The sequence below is a fragment of the Lepus europaeus genome, chromosome 18 (assembly GCF_033115175.1).
Source record: "Lepus europaeus isolate LE1 chromosome 18, mLepTim1.pri, whole genome shotgun sequence".
NCBI lineage: Eukaryota > Metazoa > Chordata > Mammalia > Lagomorpha > Leporidae > Lepus > Lepus europaeus.
Window position 1 is genome coordinate 35,990,654 of NC_084844.1, and position 19,766 is coordinate 36,010,419.

At 41.2% G+C, this 19,766-nt stretch overlaps 1 protein-coding gene across 6 annotated transcripts in view; it reads right to left on the minus strand.

The window, feature by feature from the left end:
* BCAS3 (BCAS3 microtubule associated cell migration factor) overlaps positions 1–19,766 on the minus strand; it is a 602,204-nt gene that overhangs the window by 263,902 nt on the left and 318,536 nt on the right. For all 6 annotated transcript variants that reach the window (XM_062215515.1, XM_062215514.1, XM_062215517.1 and 3 more), the window contains one exon: positions 18,407–18,504. In XM_062215515.1, coding sequence (XP_062071499.1) covers positions 18,407–18,504 — 98 coding nt within the window. The remainder of the gene's footprint in view (positions 1–18,406; positions 18,505–19,766) is intronic.

A 19,766-nucleotide genomic window follows, 5' to 3' on the forward strand; every position in this document is an offset into this window, starting at 1 on the left:
CAAGTATGGTGGGAAGAATCACTATATTCCTAAAATTGCATTTATGAAAAGCATGAAATTTGTAGTCCTTAAATAAATTCCAGCCACTTACTGGAAGCAGTTGACCCCAGCAATTAAGATAAGTGCATCCCACATTGGAGTACTTGGGTCTGAGTCCCAGCTCTGGCTCCTGACTCCAGCTTCCAGTGCAAATGGCTTAAGTAATTGGGTTCCTACAACCGAGGTGGAAGAACTGGTTTGCATTCCTGGCTTCCAGCTTCAATCTTGCCAAGCCTCCGCAGGGCATCTGGGGAATGAACCAATGGATAACAGCTCTTGCTCGCTCACTCTCTCTCTCACTCTCTCTTTCTCTTCCCTCCTCCCTCCCTCTCAAATAAATAAAACCATCTTTATTTGCAGAAGACACAATCAAATAGTAATAAATCCAACGGGCTCTACTAAAATTAATAAACGAATTTAGAAAGCTTTAGGAGCTTGTGTTGTGGCATAGCAGATTGCACCACTGCCTGCAATGCCAGCATCACACATGGGTGTCGGTTCATGTCCCGGCTTTACGGCTTCTGAACCAGCTCCCTGCTGATGGCCTGGGACAGCAGCAAAAGATGTCCCAGGGACTTGGGCCCCTACCACAGCCTTGCCCAGCCGTGGCCATTGCATCCACTCACGGAGTAGACCAAGATCTCTCTCTGTCTCTCTCTCTCTCAATGCTGACTTTTGAATAAATAAATTAATCTTTAAAAAAATACCTTGGTTGGGGCCAGTACTGTGGCTTAGAGGATAAAGCCACCACCTGCAGTGCCAGCGTCCCATATGGGCGCAGGTTCGAGACCTGGCTACTCCACTTCCAATCCAGCTGTCTGCTATGGCCTGGGAAAGCAGTACAAGATGGCCCAGGTCGGCCGGCGCCGTTGCTTAACAGGCTAATCCTCCGCCTTGCGGCGCCGACACACTGGGTTCTAGTCCCGGTTGGGGCGCCAGATTCTATCCCGGTTGCCCCTCTTCCAGGCCAGCTCTCTGCTATGGCCCGGGAACGCAGTGGAGGATGGCCCAAGTCCTTGGGCCCTGCACCCGCATGGGAGACCAGGAGAAGCACCTGGCTTCTGGCTTCGGATCAGCGCGATGCGCCGGCCGCAGCGGCCATTGGAGGGTTAATCAACGGCAAAAAGGAAGACCTTTCTCTCTGTCTCTCTCTCTCTCACTATCCACTCTGCCTGTCAAAAAAAAAAAAAAAAAGATGGCCCAGGTCTTTGGGTCCCTGCACCTGTGTGGGAGACCCGGAGGAAGCTCCTGGCTCTTGGCTTTGGATCGACACAGCTCCGGCTGTTCCAGCCAATTGGGGAGTAAACCAGTGATGGAAGACCTCTCTCTCTGCTGCTCCTTCTCTCTGTGTGTAACTCTGACTTTCAAGTAAATAAATAAATAAATAAATCTAAAAAAAGAAAGCCACCTTGGTCAACTGACTAGAAAGTATCATTATAAAAAAAATAAAGTTTCTAGATACAAGTTCAATATACAAAAAAAAAATTCTGTAAGCTATGAAGAAAACACACCATGTAAATTAACTTTTAAGGATTAAATATTAGAAATAAATAAATAATATGAATGATGTGTAAAAACTCAACACTGAGAATTTAAAGGGCCTAAATAAAAAGTTAGCAAAACAAGTTTAGGTATTAGAAGATTCAGTAATTTTAAGAAGTTAATTCTCCCAAATTTGATGTGTATAATGAAATCCCAATTAAATGACATCTGAACTCCTGTAGAAATGAATAAGCTGATTACTTAATACATGATTAAGCACATGTATATATACAAATGCTTGTGTGTGTATATGTATGTATGTCTCAGTGTTTTCTTAACATTTTTTGACACAGGACTACAAAGAGCTTGGGTTTGTGTGTAGTATATCCATCTACATTTAAAATTACTAAGTGTTAGGAAATTTTTAAGCAACAGCAATAAAGCCTTGGGGTGGCCATTCAATGTAGCAGTTAAGACGCTGCCTGGCACACGCAAACCCCGTACCCCACGTCAGACTGCTGCAATTGGAGTCCTGGCTCTGCTTCTGATTCCAGACTCCAGCTAATGTGGCACACTGGGAGTCAACAGGCAGCGCTTTAAGCACTTGGTTCCCTACCACCCACTTGGGAAACAGATGGAGGTCCAGGCTCCTAGCTTCCACCTGGGCTATCCCTGGATGTTGCAGGCATTTGGGGAGTAAACCAGTGGGTAGAAGATCCTTGTCTCTGTCCTCTTTGTATCTGTCAGGTAATTTTTTTTTTTTTTTTTTTAAAGAAGTCTTGGCCGGCGCCGTGGCTTAACAGGCTAATCCTCCGCCTTGTGGCGCCAGTACACCAGGTTCTAGTCCCGGTTGGGGTGCTGGATTCTATCCCGGTTGCCCCTCTTCCAGGCCAGCTCTCTGCTATGGCCCGGGAACGCAGTGGAGGATGGCCCAAGTCCTTGGGCCCTGCACCCGCATGGGAGACCAGGAGAAGCACCTGGCTCCTGGCTTCGGATCAGCGAGATGTGCCGGCCGCAGCGGCCATTGGAGGGTGAACCAACGGCAAAAAGGAAGACCTTTCTCTCTGTCTCTCTCTCTCACTATCTACTCTGCCTGTCAAAAAAAAAAAAAAAAAAAAAAAAAGAAGTCTTTATGGCATTTTAAAGTAAAAAAAAAACCTTTTCCAAACCAAAAAATAATAGTGAGAAAAATGATTTTTTACATTTTTATGAATACCTCCATAATAGAAAACAGCTGGATCCTGTATCTGCATATGCATTCAGTCTGTTGTGATATTTTATTTTGCTTGAAGCATGTGAAGAATAGTTGACCTTACTCAAACACATAACTGGAAATGCACAGAGTATATTAGCAGCATTTTCAGAATCTGGCAATATTTTTTTATTGATATTACATTTTTTAAACTTTTATTTAATGAATATAAATTTCCAAAGTACAGCTTATGGATTACAATGGCTTTTTCCCCCCCCTATAACTTCCCTCCCACCCACAATCCTGCCCTCTCCCACTCCCTCTCCCCTTCCATTCACATCAAGATTCATTTTCAATTCTCTTTATATATATAAGATCAATTTAGTATATATTAAGTAAAGATTTCAACAGTTTGCACCTAAACAGAAACACAAAGTGAAAAATACTATTTGAGTACTAGTTAAAGCATTAAATCACAATGTACAGCACATTAAGTACAGAAATCCTGCATGAGGAGTACGTGCACAGTGACTCCTGTTGTTACTTAAAAAATTGACACTCTTGTTTATGGCATCAGTAATCACCCTAGGCTCTTGACATGAGTTGCCAAGGCTATAGAAGCCTTTTGAGTTTGCTGACTCTGATCATATTTAGACAAGTTCATAGTCAAAGTGGAAGTTCTTTCCTCCCTTTAGAGAAAGGTACCTCCTTCTTTGATAACCTGTTTTTTTTTTTTTTTTTTTTTTTGACAGGCAGAGTGGACAGTGAGAGAGAGAGAGACAGAGAGAAAGGTCTTCCTTTTGCCGTTGGTTCACCCTCCAATGGCCGCCGCGGTTGGCGCGCTGCGGCCAGCGCACCGCGCTGATCCGATGGCAGGAGCCAGGGGCTTATCCTGGTCTCCCATGGGGTGCAGGACCCAAGCACTTGGGCCATCCTCCACTGCACTCCTTGGCCACAGCAGAGAGCTGGCCTGGAAGAGGGGCAACTGGGACAGAATCCGGTGCCCCGACTGGGACTAAAACCCAGTGTGCCGGCACTGCAAAGCGGAGGATTAGCCTAGTGAGCCGCGGCGCCGGCCAATGACCTGTTCTTTCCACTGGGATCTCACTCGCAGAGATCTTTCATTTAGGTCATTATTATTATTATTATTATTTTTTTGCCAGAGTGTCTTGGCTTTCCATGCCTGAAATACTCTTATGGGCTTTTCAGCTGGTTCTGAATGCCTTAAGGGCTGATTCTGAGGCCAGAGTGCTGTTTAGGACATCTGCCATTCTACGAGTCTGCTGTGTATCCTGCTTCCCATGTTGGATCCTTCTCTCCCTTTTTTATTCTATCAGTTAGTATTTGCAGACATTAGTCTTGTTTATGTGATCCCTTTGGCTTTTAGTCCTATCATTATTATCAATTGTGAACAGAAATTGATCACTTGGACTAGTGAGATGGCATTGGTACATGCCACCTTGATGGGATTGAATTGGAATCCCCTGGTATGTTTCTAACTCTACCATTTGAGGCAAGTCCGATTGAGCATGTCTCAAATTGTATATCTCTTCCCTCTCTTATTCCCACTTTTAGATTTAACAGGGATCACTTTTCAGTTAAGTTTCAACACTTAAGAATAATTGTGTATTAATTACAGAGTTATTGATATTACATTTTAAAAGTGAGTTCCCATATGGAATTTAAAACCATACCAGTTACCTTTCATATTCTGTTACCTGGAAACCCTTGGTCCCTTCTTGCACTTGGAAGGAGTCCTTTACTCCTGTATAATTTTTGCAACATCATGAAACTGGCCATTTAGAAAATACTGCAGATCTTCCAAATGTTATTTCAGCATATGATATAAAAAAATCAGTTAATCTCACCATCTATCTCATCAGAAATGTCTTTCAAGTATTGTGAACCTATTAAGTAGATGGTGCGGATACAAGGTATCTGAATTTCTAATTTTCAACAGGAAGCTATAATTTTATCAGTGGTAAAAAATGGTTACTTGTTTTCCTAAAAGAGACAGGCTTGCTTTATTTTTGAATGAATTTCTGCCTAAGATTCCTGTCTATTAACATAGTTTATCACTTGATCTTTCAGCTAAAACTACTTCCTGAACATGGGTGCTAGCACGGCTCACATCTCTAGTAATCACACAATTGGCTTTTCCTCAGGACAACTGTAAGTGCCTTCATTCCCACTTGACTACAGAATATTAAAGGTATACAGGATCAAAAGTTAATAAAATTATTAAATACTTCAATGATATTCTTAAATGAATAGAGTTTTTCAAAAACAAAAATCCAACTGGGTAGCTACAGTGATTAGCAGAGCTTAATGCCAATGCCTTACTAAGATGCCACCAGTTAGTTTTATCCACAATTGCTTCCGCACCATCTGTACTAAATGTCAACATGGAATACGAAAGAAAGGCAAATAATGACTTACTACTATTATAAAAATAGTTTTGACTTCCTGGACCACTTGAAAGTATCTTGGGAGTTCCCAGGGCTCTGTAGACCACATTTTTGGGGAAACAGAGCTATGTTTGCACAGATGCATGTGTGCAGAAAAGCAAGAAACCTAGAATAGCCAACACAACCATAGAAAAGAATAAAGGCAGTGGCATTAAATTATTAGGTTTCAAAACTTAATTAAAAAAAAAACCTACTGTGAATAATAAAGCTCAATGCTGGAATAATGACAGCTATATAAATCAATGGAACAGAGTACAGAATCCTTGAAAAATAAAATTTTTGAAAAAGGAATCAGGAGCAGGCTTTCAGTCTAGTGATTGGGATGCCCACATTCCACATCAGAGGTTCAATTCCTGCCTGTGACTCCTGGCTCCAGCTTCCTACTGGTGCAAACCCTGGGAGGCAGTGACGGCAAATCCAACAGCTTGGTTCCTATCACTGAAATAGCTGAACCTGGATTGTGATCCCAGTTCCTAGCTCTGGTCTAGTTCTGGATTTTGTGGGCATTTAGAGAGTGAAATAAAGAATGGAAGCTTTCTCCATCTCTGTCTCTCCTCACAACTGGATAAAAATAACATAACATGAAGCAAAATAAAATATATCAATGCGGGCTGGCCCTGTGGTATAGCGGGTAAAGGCGCCATCAGCAGTGCTGGCATCCCATTTGGGCCCTGTTTCTAGTCCCAGCTGCTGCACTTCTGATCCAGCTCCCTGCTAATGCACCTGGAAAAGCGGTGGAAGATGGCCCAAGTTCTTGAGCCCCTGTAGCCATGTGGGAGACCCAGAGGAAGCTCTTGGCTCCTGGCTTCAGATCGACCCAGCTCCGGCTGTTGCAGCCATTTGGGGAGTGAACCAATGGATCAAAGACACCCCCCCCCCCTGCTTCTCTGTAACTCTACCTTTCAAATACATAAATAAATAAATATTTTTTTAAAAAGATATCAATGCAATTAACAGAAAGGACAGCCTATCTTTTCAATAAATAGTGCTGGGCAACTGGATATCTATATGGGAGAATCTGTATATTTTGATCCTTGACTTACATTATAATAAAATTAATTTTGAGGGGCCAGCCTGCGGCACAGCAGGTTAAGAAACTGCTTGCAATACCTGCATCCCATATGGGCACTGATTCAAGACCTGCCTGCTCCACTTCCAATCTAGCTTCCTGCAAATGGACCTGGGAAAGCAGTGGAAATGGCCCAAGTGCTTGAGCCACTGCACCTATGTGGGAGACATGGAAGAAGCTCTAGGCTCCTGGTTTCAGCCTGGCATAGCCAGGGGAGTGAATCAGTGGGTGTAAGATCTCTTTGTGTCTGTCTCTCCCTCTCTCTCTGTAACTCTACCTTTCAAATAAATTTTTTAAATCTTCAAAAAAATAAATTTGAAAAGGACCCCAATGGTAAATGTGAAGGTCTAAGCTACACAATTTCTGGAGAAATGCATCCTTTCAAGATTGAAAAAAAGAGAAATTTGTGTAAGGCACAAAACATAAAAAAAAAAAAAAAAACACCACCAGGAATTAATTGAACCTTTGCTTGTCAAAATATACAATTAAGACAGTGAAAAGGCAAGTAACTGGAAGAACATACTTGCAACACCCACACACACACACACACACATCTAACCAATGATCTATGTCCAGAACATCTGGAGAACCCCTGATATTCACTGAAGGCAACAGATCCAATAAAACACTGGGGATCTACCAAGTATACTACATAAGAGAATATATCCAAATGGTCAATAATACACAAGGTGCTCAATATCAAGATTCATCAGAGACACTGTGGCAAAAAATGACCTAAACGAGAGATCTCTGTGAGTGAGATCCCAGCAGAAAGAACGGGCCATCGAAGAAGGAGGTACCTTTCTCTGAAGGGAGGAGAGAACTTCCACTTTGATTATGGCCTTGTCTAAATAAGGTCGGAGTTTGTGAACTCAAGAGGCTTCCATAGCCTTGGCAGCTCATGACAAGAGCCTCGGGTGATTACTGATGCCATAAATAAGAGTGTCAATTGTTAAATCAACAACAGGAGTCACTGTGCACTTACTCCCCATGTAGGATCTCTGTCCTTAACGTGTTGTACTATGAGAATTAATGGTAAAAATAGTCTTCAAGCAGTACTTTACACTTTGTGTGTCAGTGGAGTGCAAACTGTTGAAATCTTTACTTAGTATATACTAAGTTGATCTTCTGTATATAAAGATAATTAAAAATGAATCTTAATGAAGAATGGGATGGGAGAGGGAGTAGGAGATGGAATGGTTTGCAGGTAGGAGGGTGGTTATGGGGGGAAAAACTGCTGTAATCCAAAAGTTGTACTTCTGAAATTTATATTTATTAAATAAAAGTTTTCTTTCTTTCTTTCTTTCTTTTTTTTTTTTTTTTGACAGGCAGAGTGGATAGTGAGAGAGAGACAGAGAGAAAGGTCTTCCTTTTGCCGTTGGTTCACCCTCCAACGGCCGCCGCGGTACGCGCGCTGCGGCCGGCGCACCGCGCTGTTCGGATGGCAGGAGCCAGGTGCTTATCCTGGTCTCCCATGGGGTGCAGGGCCCAAGCACTTGGGCCATCCTCCACTGCACTCCCTGGCCACAGCAGAGAGCTGGCCTGGAAGAGGGGCAACCGGGACAGGATCGGTGCCCCGACCGGGACTAGAACCCGGTGTGCCGGCGCCGCAAGGCGGAGGATTAGCCTAGTGAGCCGCGGCGCCGGCCTAAATAAAAGTTTTCTAAAAAAGAGATTCATCAGAGAAAAGCAAATACAACCACAGTTCACTTTGCCTAGAATAGCAGGCACTGTGTGTGGCACAGCGGGTTAAGCAACCACCCGCAACACCAGCAACCACGTGAGCATCACTGGAGTTACGGCTGCTTCTCTTCCAATCCAGCTTCCTGCTAATATATCGGGAGAGCAGCAGAAGATGGCCTAAGTGCATGGACTCCTGCCACCCACGTGGAGACCTGGATGGTGCTCCAGGCTCCTGGCCTCAACCTGGCCCAGCTCTAGCTGTTGTGGTCATTTGGGGATTGAAGAGCTAGCGTGTGACCTCTCTTCCTATCAGTAAATCTGTCTTTCAAATAAATAAATCCATCTTTCCTAAATAATGCAAAATGGTATAGTCATTTTAGTATACTTTTTGACACTTCCTAGTCAAGTTAACCTCATGGTCAGGCAATCCCAGTCCCAAGTATATGCCAAAAGGAAATGTGTGCAAATGCATTTTTTTAAAATAGAGAGAGAGAGAGAGAGAGAGAGAGAGAGAGTTGTATACTAATATTTATAGCAACTTTATACATAATTCCCCAAAGCTGGAAGCAACAGGATATAGGGTATATAAATTGTGACATATCACATAATGGACTACCACACTATAATGTTAAAAATGAATTAGTGACATATGTAACATCTGGATGGATCTCACAATCACTAAGCTGAGCAAAAGAAATCAGATATAAAAATGTACGGATGGAATGATTCCAATTATATGACAGTCAATAAAGGCAAAGCTAATTTATCATGATAAAAACTGGTTAGCTCTAAGTCAGAGGCAGTATTCACTGGAAGGTGTATGAGGGAACTTTCTGGACTGATGGAAATATTCCGCATCTTGATAGGAATGATGATTATATAGGTATAAAATTTTACTGAGCTATATGATTAATGTGCAATTTTTGCTATACATAAATTATACTCTAATCTTATAAACATCTTCAAAGGTGATCCAAGGTACAGACTCATCAATTTTTCAAGATGAAAAAGACTTTGGAAATAACCTAGTTCAATTCTCTCATTTTATGGAAGAAAGCACTGGGCTTTGAAGCAATTTGCCAAACAGTCAGTTAAGGCAGAGCTGAGACTAGAACAAAGATACTTTTTACTGCCCATTATTCTTCCTACTACAACAAGCTTGCAGAACAAGACTTTTCTCAGGAACAACTGTTTTCACTTTAATTATTTACTTTAGTTTTTCTATGACAGCTCTCAACAACATCCAAGGTAAAAGGACAGGCTCTGCTTCCAACTAGTGGCCTGGGTCAGGACCCAGGCTAGTCTTTAATTGCCAACTGGGTTGACTACTCAGTGGAGAGGGGCCCTTTGTTCGTTTCTAAGGATATAGATGGCACCTATAAGCATAAGCCTCTGAGGCTCTTGGCCACAATTTAAAATAGTGTGGCACTAACAGTTTGACACTCGTGTCACAAAGACAAATGGAATTCCCGGTTCAGACTTAAACAATTTCTAATACTGCCCCCCAACACTGTCCCCTGCCAGCACAGTCTCAGGCTACAGATGACATAAACAGCTCAGCGCTGTAGGAGGGCTGTAGTAGCAAAGGCCAACGGGAAATGTTGGGTGTATTATTCAGAAAGTCCCACATCAATCCGTGGTGCCCTGGTGTGACAACAGTGTGGGGAATTCCCACAATTCCTTCTCCAAATGCAAAGGAGAGATTTAGTCACATCAAGGACCTGGTGTTGGCAACAGAAGAGAACACAGGCGAGGTTTCAGTTGACACAAAGATTTATTCAAAGCAGCAATGTGTCATCAGAGGAAACATTCCCAACAACTTCTACTTCTGTTTACCATTTCTTCATCTTCAAATGGGGTAATTTTTGCTCTTAATTGTGCTGAGCTAAATTTTTCCAAATTGTTAACTTGGCTTTGATCTTCTACCTTCCTATAATTTTTAGAAACAAGAATGAAATGGGCCGGCGCCGTGGCTTAACAGGCTAATCCTCCGCCTTGCGGCGCCGGCACACTGGGTTCTAGTCCCGGTTGGGGCGCCAGATTCTATCCCGGTTGCCCCTCTTCCAGGCCAGCTCTCTGCTATGGCCCAGGAGTGCAGTGGAGGATGGCCCAAGTGCTTGGGTCCTGCACCCGCATGGGAGACCAGGAGAAGCACCGGGCTCCTGGCTTCGGATCAGCGAGATGCGCCGGCTGCAGCGGCCATTGGAGGGTGAACCAACGGCAAAAAAGAAGACCTTTCTCTCTGTCTCTCTCTCTCACTATCCACTCTGCCTGTCCAAAAAAAAAAAAAAAGAAAAGAAAAAAGAAAAAAAGAATGAAATGAATGAATATTCGAAATAGAAGAAGATAGATGCTGCGGCGGAGCACTTTTCTAACAGACAAATCAGGTCTTTTCCTTGCTTTCTCAGTCTCTACAGTTGACTTTTGATTTCTTACAGACAGTTGCTGTACAAAAGATTAAACTGATTCAATAAATACATTTCCTGATTTTTAGTAGAAAAGTCAATCTAAATATCGAAGCTTGAATATTTTTCCCCTCTAAGGGATTGTTCACAGGTCAGGGCTGAGCCAGCTTTTAATTTTACCCTTTCTTTAATCCTCTTACTGATCGCACATAGGCTCTGAGGACTCCAGGTACATGCCTGGAGTTTTTGTCACTTTATAATCACCAAGCCTATCTGGAACTCTATTAAATGAAAACTACATCATTTATGCAGAGAAATAGCTTAATATTTCTAAAGCACATTACATCCTTCATACCTGAGAACTATTTTAGGAAACCATTTGATCATATCCTTTCCAAAAAAGATGGAATAAAGTTTTGCACAAGAAACATTTTTACAGATGCCAACAAATGTCTAGGTACAAAAAGAGATCTGTTGAAGGTTTCAGTAAAATTCAAGATCATGATTATAACTTCTGTCACTCAATTCTAGTTTTAAGATCACAGAGCTACATGGCCACACTATAGTAGACTGAATGATCCCTTTTGCAAATGCTTCTTACTGCCAGCATCTCTGTGTATCTGAGAAAATGAACAAGTCTGATGGCCTCAGATAAGAACAGCACCTGCAGATACATGTGTATTTGAAAAAGTTCATGGAAAATGGAATTAAAACGTAAGTTCAGGGAGCCGGCACTGTGGCATAACAGGTAAAGCTGCCACCTACAGTGCAGGCATCCCATAAGGGCGCTGGTTCGAGTTCCAGCTGTTCCAGTTCTCTGCTATGGACTGGGAAAGCAGTGTAAGATGGCCCAAGTCTTTGGGCCCCTGCATGCCCATGGGAGACTCAAAAGAAGCTCTTGGCTCCTGGCTTCATATCAGCCCAATCCTGGCCATTGTAGCCATTTGGGGAGCAAACCAACAAATGGAAGACTTCTCACTCTCTCTGCCTCTCTGTAACTCTGCCTTTCAAATAAATAAATATATCTTTAAACACATTTAAAAAAAAATACAACTTCACAACCGGTATTGTGACAGAGTGGGTAAAGCTGCCGTCTGTGATGACAGCATCCTATATAGGTGCCTGTTTGTATCCCGGCTGCTCCACTTACAATCAAGCTCCCTCCTGACAAGTCTGAGAAAGCAGAAGAAGATGGCTCAAAGTGGCTGAGCCCCTGCACCCACATGGGAGACCCAGAGGAAGCGTCTGGCTCCTGGCTTTGGTCTGGTACAGCCTGGCCAATATGGCCATTTGGGAATGAACCAGCAGATGGAAGATCTCTCTCTCTTCCTCTCTCCTTCTCTATTTCTGCCTTTCAAACAAACAAAAAAATAAATATTTTTTTAAAAAGGTAAGCTTATTTTGGTGTAAAAAATTATAAAATTCATGTCTACAGGGTTTTTCATAAAGTCAAGGGAAAACACGTCTTATGAAAAACTATGCATGCATTTCAAACATTTCTGCATTAAAATAAACATCGTTTAATTCTACTTTCAATGAATTTTTTGAAGTCCTCTCTTAATCCTTAGGAATACCTTTTCCCCCCACGCATGAGAACAATCTATTAAGATGAAAGAGGAGGCCTGTACTGTGGCACAGCGGGTTAAAGCCCTGGCCTGCAGCGTCGGCATCCCATATGGGTACTGGTTTGAGTCCCGGCCACTCCACTTCTGATCCAGCTCTCTGCTATGGCCTGGGAAAGCACTGGAAGATGGCCCCGCACCCACATGGGAGACCCAGAAGAAGCTCCTGGCTCCTGGTTTTGGATCTGCTCAGCTCTGGCCGTTGCGACCATTTAGGGAGTGAACCAGTAGATGGAAGACCTCTCTCATTCTGGCTTTACCTCTCTCTGCAACTCTGTTTTTCAAATAAATAAAATAAATTTTTTAAAAATATATATATAAAAGGAAGCTTCTCTAAGAATATCCCCTCGGGGGCTGCACTGTGGCATAGCGGCTAAATGCACTGCCTGCAGTACTGGCATCCCATATGGGAACCAATTCAAGTCCTGGCTGCTCTTGTTCTGATCCAGCTCTCTGCTATGGCCTGGGATAGGAGTGGAAAATGGTCCAAGTTCTTGGGCCCCTGCACTTGCATGGGAGACCCAGAAGAAGCTCCTGGCTCCTGGCTTTGATTGGCCCATCTCTGGCTGTTGCAGCCATTTGGGGAATGAACTAATGGATGGAAGATCTCTCTCTCTCTTCTCTTCTCTCTCTCTCTCTCTCTCTCTCTCTTTCTGCCTCTCTGTAACTCTAACTTTCAAATAAATAAATAAGTAAATATTTATTAAAAAAAAATGTCCCCTCAGCATGGATATGAAGGCAAGATACAGTGAGAACTGGTCAAAAAGTCTCCCTATCACCTAATAAGAAGTATTATTTGCTTAAAGGACTCATACATCAAATGTCAAATATGATCATTATAAAATCAATAAAATGAAAGCAGCTATAATTTCATGTATATTTTTCTTCCATAAACAAACTATTTTGTTATATTGGGAAAGTTAGCTGTTCAAAGATTATCTCTTAAAATTAATACATTCTCTAATATTTTAAAAATTATTGGGGCTGGCGCTGTGACATAATGGATAAAGCCACCACCTGCAGTGCTGGCATCCCAGATGGGCACCGGTGCGAGTCCTGGCTGCTCCACTTCCAATCCAGCTCTCTGCTATGTCCAGGGAAAGCAGTTTAAGATAGCCCAAGTCCATGGGACCCTGCACCAGCATGGGAGACCCAGAAGAAGCTTCTGGCTCCTGGCTTTGGAGTGAAAAAGCAGACCAAAGACCTCTCTCTCTCCCTCTGCCTCTGCCTCTCTAACTCTGACTTTCAAATAAATAAATAAATCTTTTTTTAAAAAGTGTATAAAATTATTTAGCATTGGGGCTGACACTGTGACGTAGCAGGTAAAGCCGCCGCCTGTAGTGCCGGCATCCCAAATGGGCACTGGTTTGAGTCCTGGCCACTCCACTTCTGATCCACTTCTGATCTCTACTAAGGCCTGGGAAAGTAGTAGAAGATGGCCCAAGTCCTTGGGCCCCTCCACCCACATGGAAGACCTGGAAGAAGCTCCTGGCTCCTGGCTTTGGACTGGCGCAGCTCAGCCGTTGTGGCCAATTGAGGAGTGAACCAGTGGATGGAAGATTCATTCTCTCTCTCCCTCTCCCTCTCCTTCTCTCTCTGTAACTCTGACTTTCAAGTAAATAAATAAATCTTTAAAAAAATTATTTAGTGTTTCAACTGTAAAAAAAAAAAAAACACTACCTATCTCGAGACAAGGAAAAGAATGTGATGGTTAATTTTAGGTGCCAACTTGACTGGATTAAGGAATATCTAGAAACCTAAAGGCACTTATTTTGAGTGAGGGTATTTCCAGAGGAGATTAGCATATGAGTCATACTGCCCAAGATAAAGGAGGCTGGCCCTCAATGTGGAGTACATCATCCAATTGGATGGGGGCCTGGAGAATATAAATGCAAAAGGTGAGCAGCTTTTCGTCCAGAAAGCTGAGATGTGCCTCAGAGGTCAGGACTTGTGGGTTGCTCATCAGGTCCTCGGGTTTTCAGCCTGAACTGTCAGTTCTTAGGCCTTCAGACTTGGACTGAACTAAACACTACAGATAACCCTGTAGTAAGTCCCCTTTAATATATCTACATTTACATGTCCTATTGATTCTCTCCAGAGAACCCTGACCTATACAAACAACAAATACCAAGTCTGCAAGTTTATCCCTATTAATGGAAATGACTGACGTAAAACAAACATCTTTTATGTAAAAACCTGCTCTGAAGGCTAAGAACTCATTTTATATATATGTCACGACTGTCCTTTTTAGCTTCCGTCTTCCTTAGTCCTCCCAGCATTTCTTATCCCTTTATGGTTATAAAACTTAACGTTACAGCTTGATAAAGATGTTTTCTCTTCATACAAGACAAGCCCACCTTACATTTTAACTTTCAGTTTCAGTTGTTTTCAGTTCTTAAGATGGTACAACAATGTCCGCAGTAAAATGACAAACCAGAATCAACAAACTCAGGGTGAACCAGATCTTTCTAGGATCCTTGATTTGGTGACTCAAAAGCAAGTAAAGGGATTATTAATTTATGAACACCTGTCACCAATCTGGGAAACAAAGTTCAAAAACACAATAACAGCTATCTTTCTGCTTTCTCTTTAGAGCACCAAGGCCTTTATCAAAAGAAAGATACATGTTATAAGGTACAAACAATGGGAAAAAATTCTTAAGACACTTAATTAAAAAGAACATGTAAGTAAAGAAAGTTAAGATACCGATACAGTGCTTTGTCAAGAAATACTGATATTAGTTAGCTGGATGAAGAATAAAGTTAGCAACTGCCTCAAATCCCATTTATTCTGAGTAGCCTATGTCTTAGGTTAAAATCCTATGAAGCATCCATTTCCACATTGGTCTTCTCCTTAGCCAAGGGAGTATCTCACAGTTATCTGAACCACAATTTTAGGTGGCCTATAAGATGAAATAGATATTATTGGAGAAGCATCTAAATCAAGCTTATATAGATCTGCTGATGTTTTAAATCATACACATATAAAGCTGGTAAGAAGCTAGTATACGGGTATCTAAAGGCACAGAATTCACTGTGAGTACCAAGTAAAATACTTATTTTAGGGAGTGTGTTTCTGTGTGAAACAGAAATTACAACATAATCAAGACTGTTAAAAAAAACTCCTAGCAGAAATGACAAATGCTCTACTCATCTCTTTCAGTTTAAACAAAAGGACGTAGCTAAATTAATACAACACACATAGATAAAAAATAAACTGTAGAACCAAAGGTCAGATAAAGTATTTTCACTTGGAAAACTATTGTAGCTATCAATGAATTTGAATGTATCACTGCAATTTTTACATCATTTTTACATCTAAAAAGCAATTATATGAAACACCAAGTTGGACAGAGCAAAAGCTGTCACTAAAACAGAGGGGCAGCTATAATATGTGAAACAGCAACAATTAAAGAGAATCCATAAAATCATATAAAAACTTGAAGATTAATAGCCTAATACAGGAGGCACCACACTGAACATCTCTAAGCAACAGGCAACCAAATGTTTAGAGAGGCTTCTTGCTAATATGCAGCTAACTCAAATACATAGGTCATAATCAGAGAAGTACTTCCTGATTCAGGAGCAATTATAAAAATTTATTAGATTTTTTAAAAATTGGAGAATCTGAAATGGAATTTTCCCATGAACATGTTTCCATAGAGAACTTAAACCATTTAGCATCTATCTTGTTAAATAGCAGTAGAAAAATACTCTTTTAACAGCAGATCTATTACAGGTTCTGTAACAAAATAGTATTTACTTGAAAAATGTGTTGAGCAACATATACTCTCATTCAAAAATGACAGAAACCACTGGAGATGTAGCTTAAAACATATTTATAAAAGTCCAATTATACATGAACACTGTGTATTTGTCTATTAAACATTTTTTTTAATTAATAAAAAGTTCAATTCCCCATCTACACTGAGAATTCTTCAGCTCAAAAGCTGGAGAAAGGGGCCAGCACTGTGGTGCAGTGGGTTAACGCCCTGGCCTGAAGCGCCAGCATCCCATATAGGTGCTGGTTTTAGTCCCGACTGCTCCTCTTCCGATCCAGCTCTCTGCTGTGGTCTAGGAAAGCAGTAGAGGATGGCCCAAGTCCTTGGGCCCCTGCACCTGCGTCGGAGACCTGAAGGAAGTCCTGGCTCCTGGCTTTGGATCGGCACAGCTCCAGCCATGGCGGCCATTTGAGGAGTGAACCATCGAATAGAAGACCTCTCTCTCCCTCTCTCTCTCTCTCTCGCTCTCTCTTTCTCTCTCTCTGCCTCTCCTCTCTCTGTGTAACTCTGACTTTCAAGTAAAATAAACAAATCTTTTTTAAAAAAAAAAAGCTGGAGAAAGCAGCACCCATTTTTCATTATTCTGGTTGTCTTTCAAAACAAATTCATGAGGCCAGCGCTGTGGTGTAACTGGTAAAGCCACCGCCTGCAACACCCATATCACATACAGACGTCAGTAATGCACCTGGGAAACCAGTGGAAGATGGCCCAAGTGCTTGGGCACCCACACCCATGTGGGAGACTCAGAAGAAGTTCCGGATTTCAGATCAGCCCAGCACCAGCCACTGAGGCCAACTGGAGAGTGAACCAGCAGATAGAACTCTCTAACTCTGCCCTCCAAATAATCTTAAAAAAAAAAAAGGCAACAAATTCATGGCTTTGTACAATGAAAACAGACTTAGAAAAGTACTAGTATAGCTTCGTCACCAAAATCTTTTCCCTACTCAAAAGACAGGTAAGACAGCTACTTTCAGACAGAGGCTCAGAGCTATATAGCAGTACCTTGGGAATTTCTACAACACAGCTCTTATGGAAATTTAGGTAAACCAAGGGCAAACACCTAATTCCTTATTCAGACGTGAGCTAAAAAATGCTTCTTGCAGTGGATAAAACAAAACTAGACACATCATTTTGGTGAAGTTCCTCCAGGTTGCATAATGCAACTTTAAATAGAGCTAAAATTGCTCATTCCAGACTAGAGTATTGAACACATCAACTTTTAAAACCCAAGGAAAGTTCTTTGGCAAAAGGCTCTCCTGTTACTACTACTTGCCAATGTAACATTAATAATGTGGTAGTTTAAAAAGCTCAACAAGGCCTGCAATTGTGATCTTCAATAAAAGCCTTCAGGATAAAACACATAACACTTCCAAGATTCATAATTTCAAATGATAATTCCAGACCAGCATGATACATAAGAATTTTCAGACTGAGACGGTCAAAAAGATTTATTGTTTAAGTTACCTATCTTGGTACCTTACTCAATGCAGAGAAGCAAGGATAAAGAATACACATTTCTGTGCTTATTTCCAGGAAACAAACATGACTGACAAGTTAAAGCAGTATGAGTTATCTGAAAAAAAAAAACTCCATTAAAAATTCAGGCATAATCCCTGAATGTGGACAGCTCAACAGACACAGGCACAATCCACTGACCAAACAATCAGAAGCCTAAGAAAATGCACAAAACTCATTAGCTTGCAAATTTAAAATATATCCAGAGACAGAGTCAGAAACAGAAGCTATGGCCTTTCAAAAGTGACCTTCACAAATCAGTTTGTGTTTGTTTCCATTTTCTTTCACAGTTTAAGCCTCAATCAAATCAGCAGTCTCTAGGGATTTTGAAATCGCTATAGATTAAAATCCTCTCTGACTCAACTGTTTGACTAATGCCGAGTATTTAATAATTCTACTTGTGAAAGACTTTTTGGGATGAAATCCTGCTCTGTGCTATCTTCAGATGTTTCCCAGCTGCACAATAATGCAAGGCATCACTGTCCTTATTTTCTTGATCACTCATTTTAGAGATGAGAAAATATATGATTACCAACAGGCCTATTATTTAGCAGGCCTCTCTGAAAACACTTTTCCAGTACTAAAGTAGCAACCATCATCTGCAAAGTCTCTCCTTTCAAGTACTAATGGTACATATTCATAGCTGGGGTCTACAGATAGGAAATTAATAACTGTGATAGATAGAACAGAGCTCGGTTAATGAATTTCTAAATTTCATGCTTTCAATAGTAAAACCATTCAAGTCACAGCATTTGGACTCTCTACTTTCATAGATCAGGCACTTTGATACTCAACAGGTTGAGTAAATTGAATCCATATACTGTATTTACGTTCTCTGTCAAGGTTGCTTCTCCACATTTCAGTGATCAAAGGCAAAGCAATCATCAACTCTGTAGCCTTCAATACTATGTTCATTATTACATTTAATCGAGCGCCAACTCCACTGCACCATTCACCAATCTTAGAAGGCTAAATGCATGGCCTTGTTTAGCAACAAATAAAGGCACATTACTGTATTAAACATCCCCCCTACACACACACACACACACAAGAGGGAGGCAAATGAATATCATTCTCTACCATATACAAGAAAGCATAAATGAAAAATGCACAGGACTGCTCAGCGCACATTTTGGAGATGGTTTTCTACCTGAGGCAGCATCAATCACTGTGGAAATTCCCCTTCGATCAGAGACTGGACGGGATGACCCTGGCATGCTGACTGGGTCAGAGCGGACGGGTTGGATCCTGCAATGCAATTTAATTTAATTCACATATGTTACTGGCATCACAACTGTCACATACTATACCAGACCTTAAATCAGGCGTGTTTAAGTAGCCCAATCCATTAAAGAACCATTCATTTTAAACCAGACTAACAGGGGAGCTGTACCCCCTAAATAGTGCACAAAGCTAACTCACTACAAACATTCTAACTTAACTTCCTATGTTACATAGGAGATTTTTCAGTAAGAGAATGAAAGGTAAGGGTAATTTAGAGGAATAAAATAAGTATAATGGGAGTGTCTGTTATTTGCAGTAGACACATTTTTAAAGAGTTTTGAGAATCTTCAAATTCATAAATAGCATCACAGCTAATAAAGAGTTCCACAACAGGCAGCAACATAGGAGGTAAAATTCTGAAATGCTCCCTTCAAATCAATAATGAAAGTCACTTTATATATGATAATAAGCACAGGATAGCGAAGCTGTGTGGCTCTAAGGAGTTTGGCCAGGATCACTACTAACAGAGTTACTGCCATAAAATTACTAGCAGAAATAAGAAACAATGAGAACTTGAACAAAATGGCAAATTACTACCTGCAGTTCCAAGTTGCTCAACAATGATAAACATACAAATGGCAAGGGTCTTCAGGAGCATTAGAATAAATATTATTAACCTTGAAATATCTATGATTAAAAAGGACTTGTGCATTCTTGGATTTTGGTATCCAAATGGGATCCTAGGATCAGTCTCCCATGGGTGCTGAGGGATGACTATAATGGAATATGGATATATGAAGAGGAGAAAGAGGTACCCTTTAAGCTCAGGACTCGAACAAGCAGAGCCTTGGATTTGTGGTTGAGGATGATAAATGCAGGGCGTTTTGAGGTACATGATTTGTGTAAGGTGTAGAGTTCATAAAGGGTATTTGTGGAGGATAAGAAGTTGATAAGAAATATGGAACACATTACAGAAGCCTGAAATGCCAAGTATGAACTGAAGACAAAGAGTAACTATGGAAAGTACGGTTTGAATCTGTGAGTGTTTGTTGTGGGAAAGAAAGAAATGGGAGTTATAAAATAACACAATTGATCTAGAACTTGAAATTGAAAATATTGAAATACAAATATTTATGACTGCTATGAAGTACTACCCAACATTCCAACCCCCATTGTTGTGTTTCTAAACCAGCCACAATAACCCTATAGTATCTTCGTAGTGGTTAGTTAGCTCTGAGATGAGCAAGTCTAAGCAAAATTAGGGCACAAAGAAAAGAGTGTCTTGG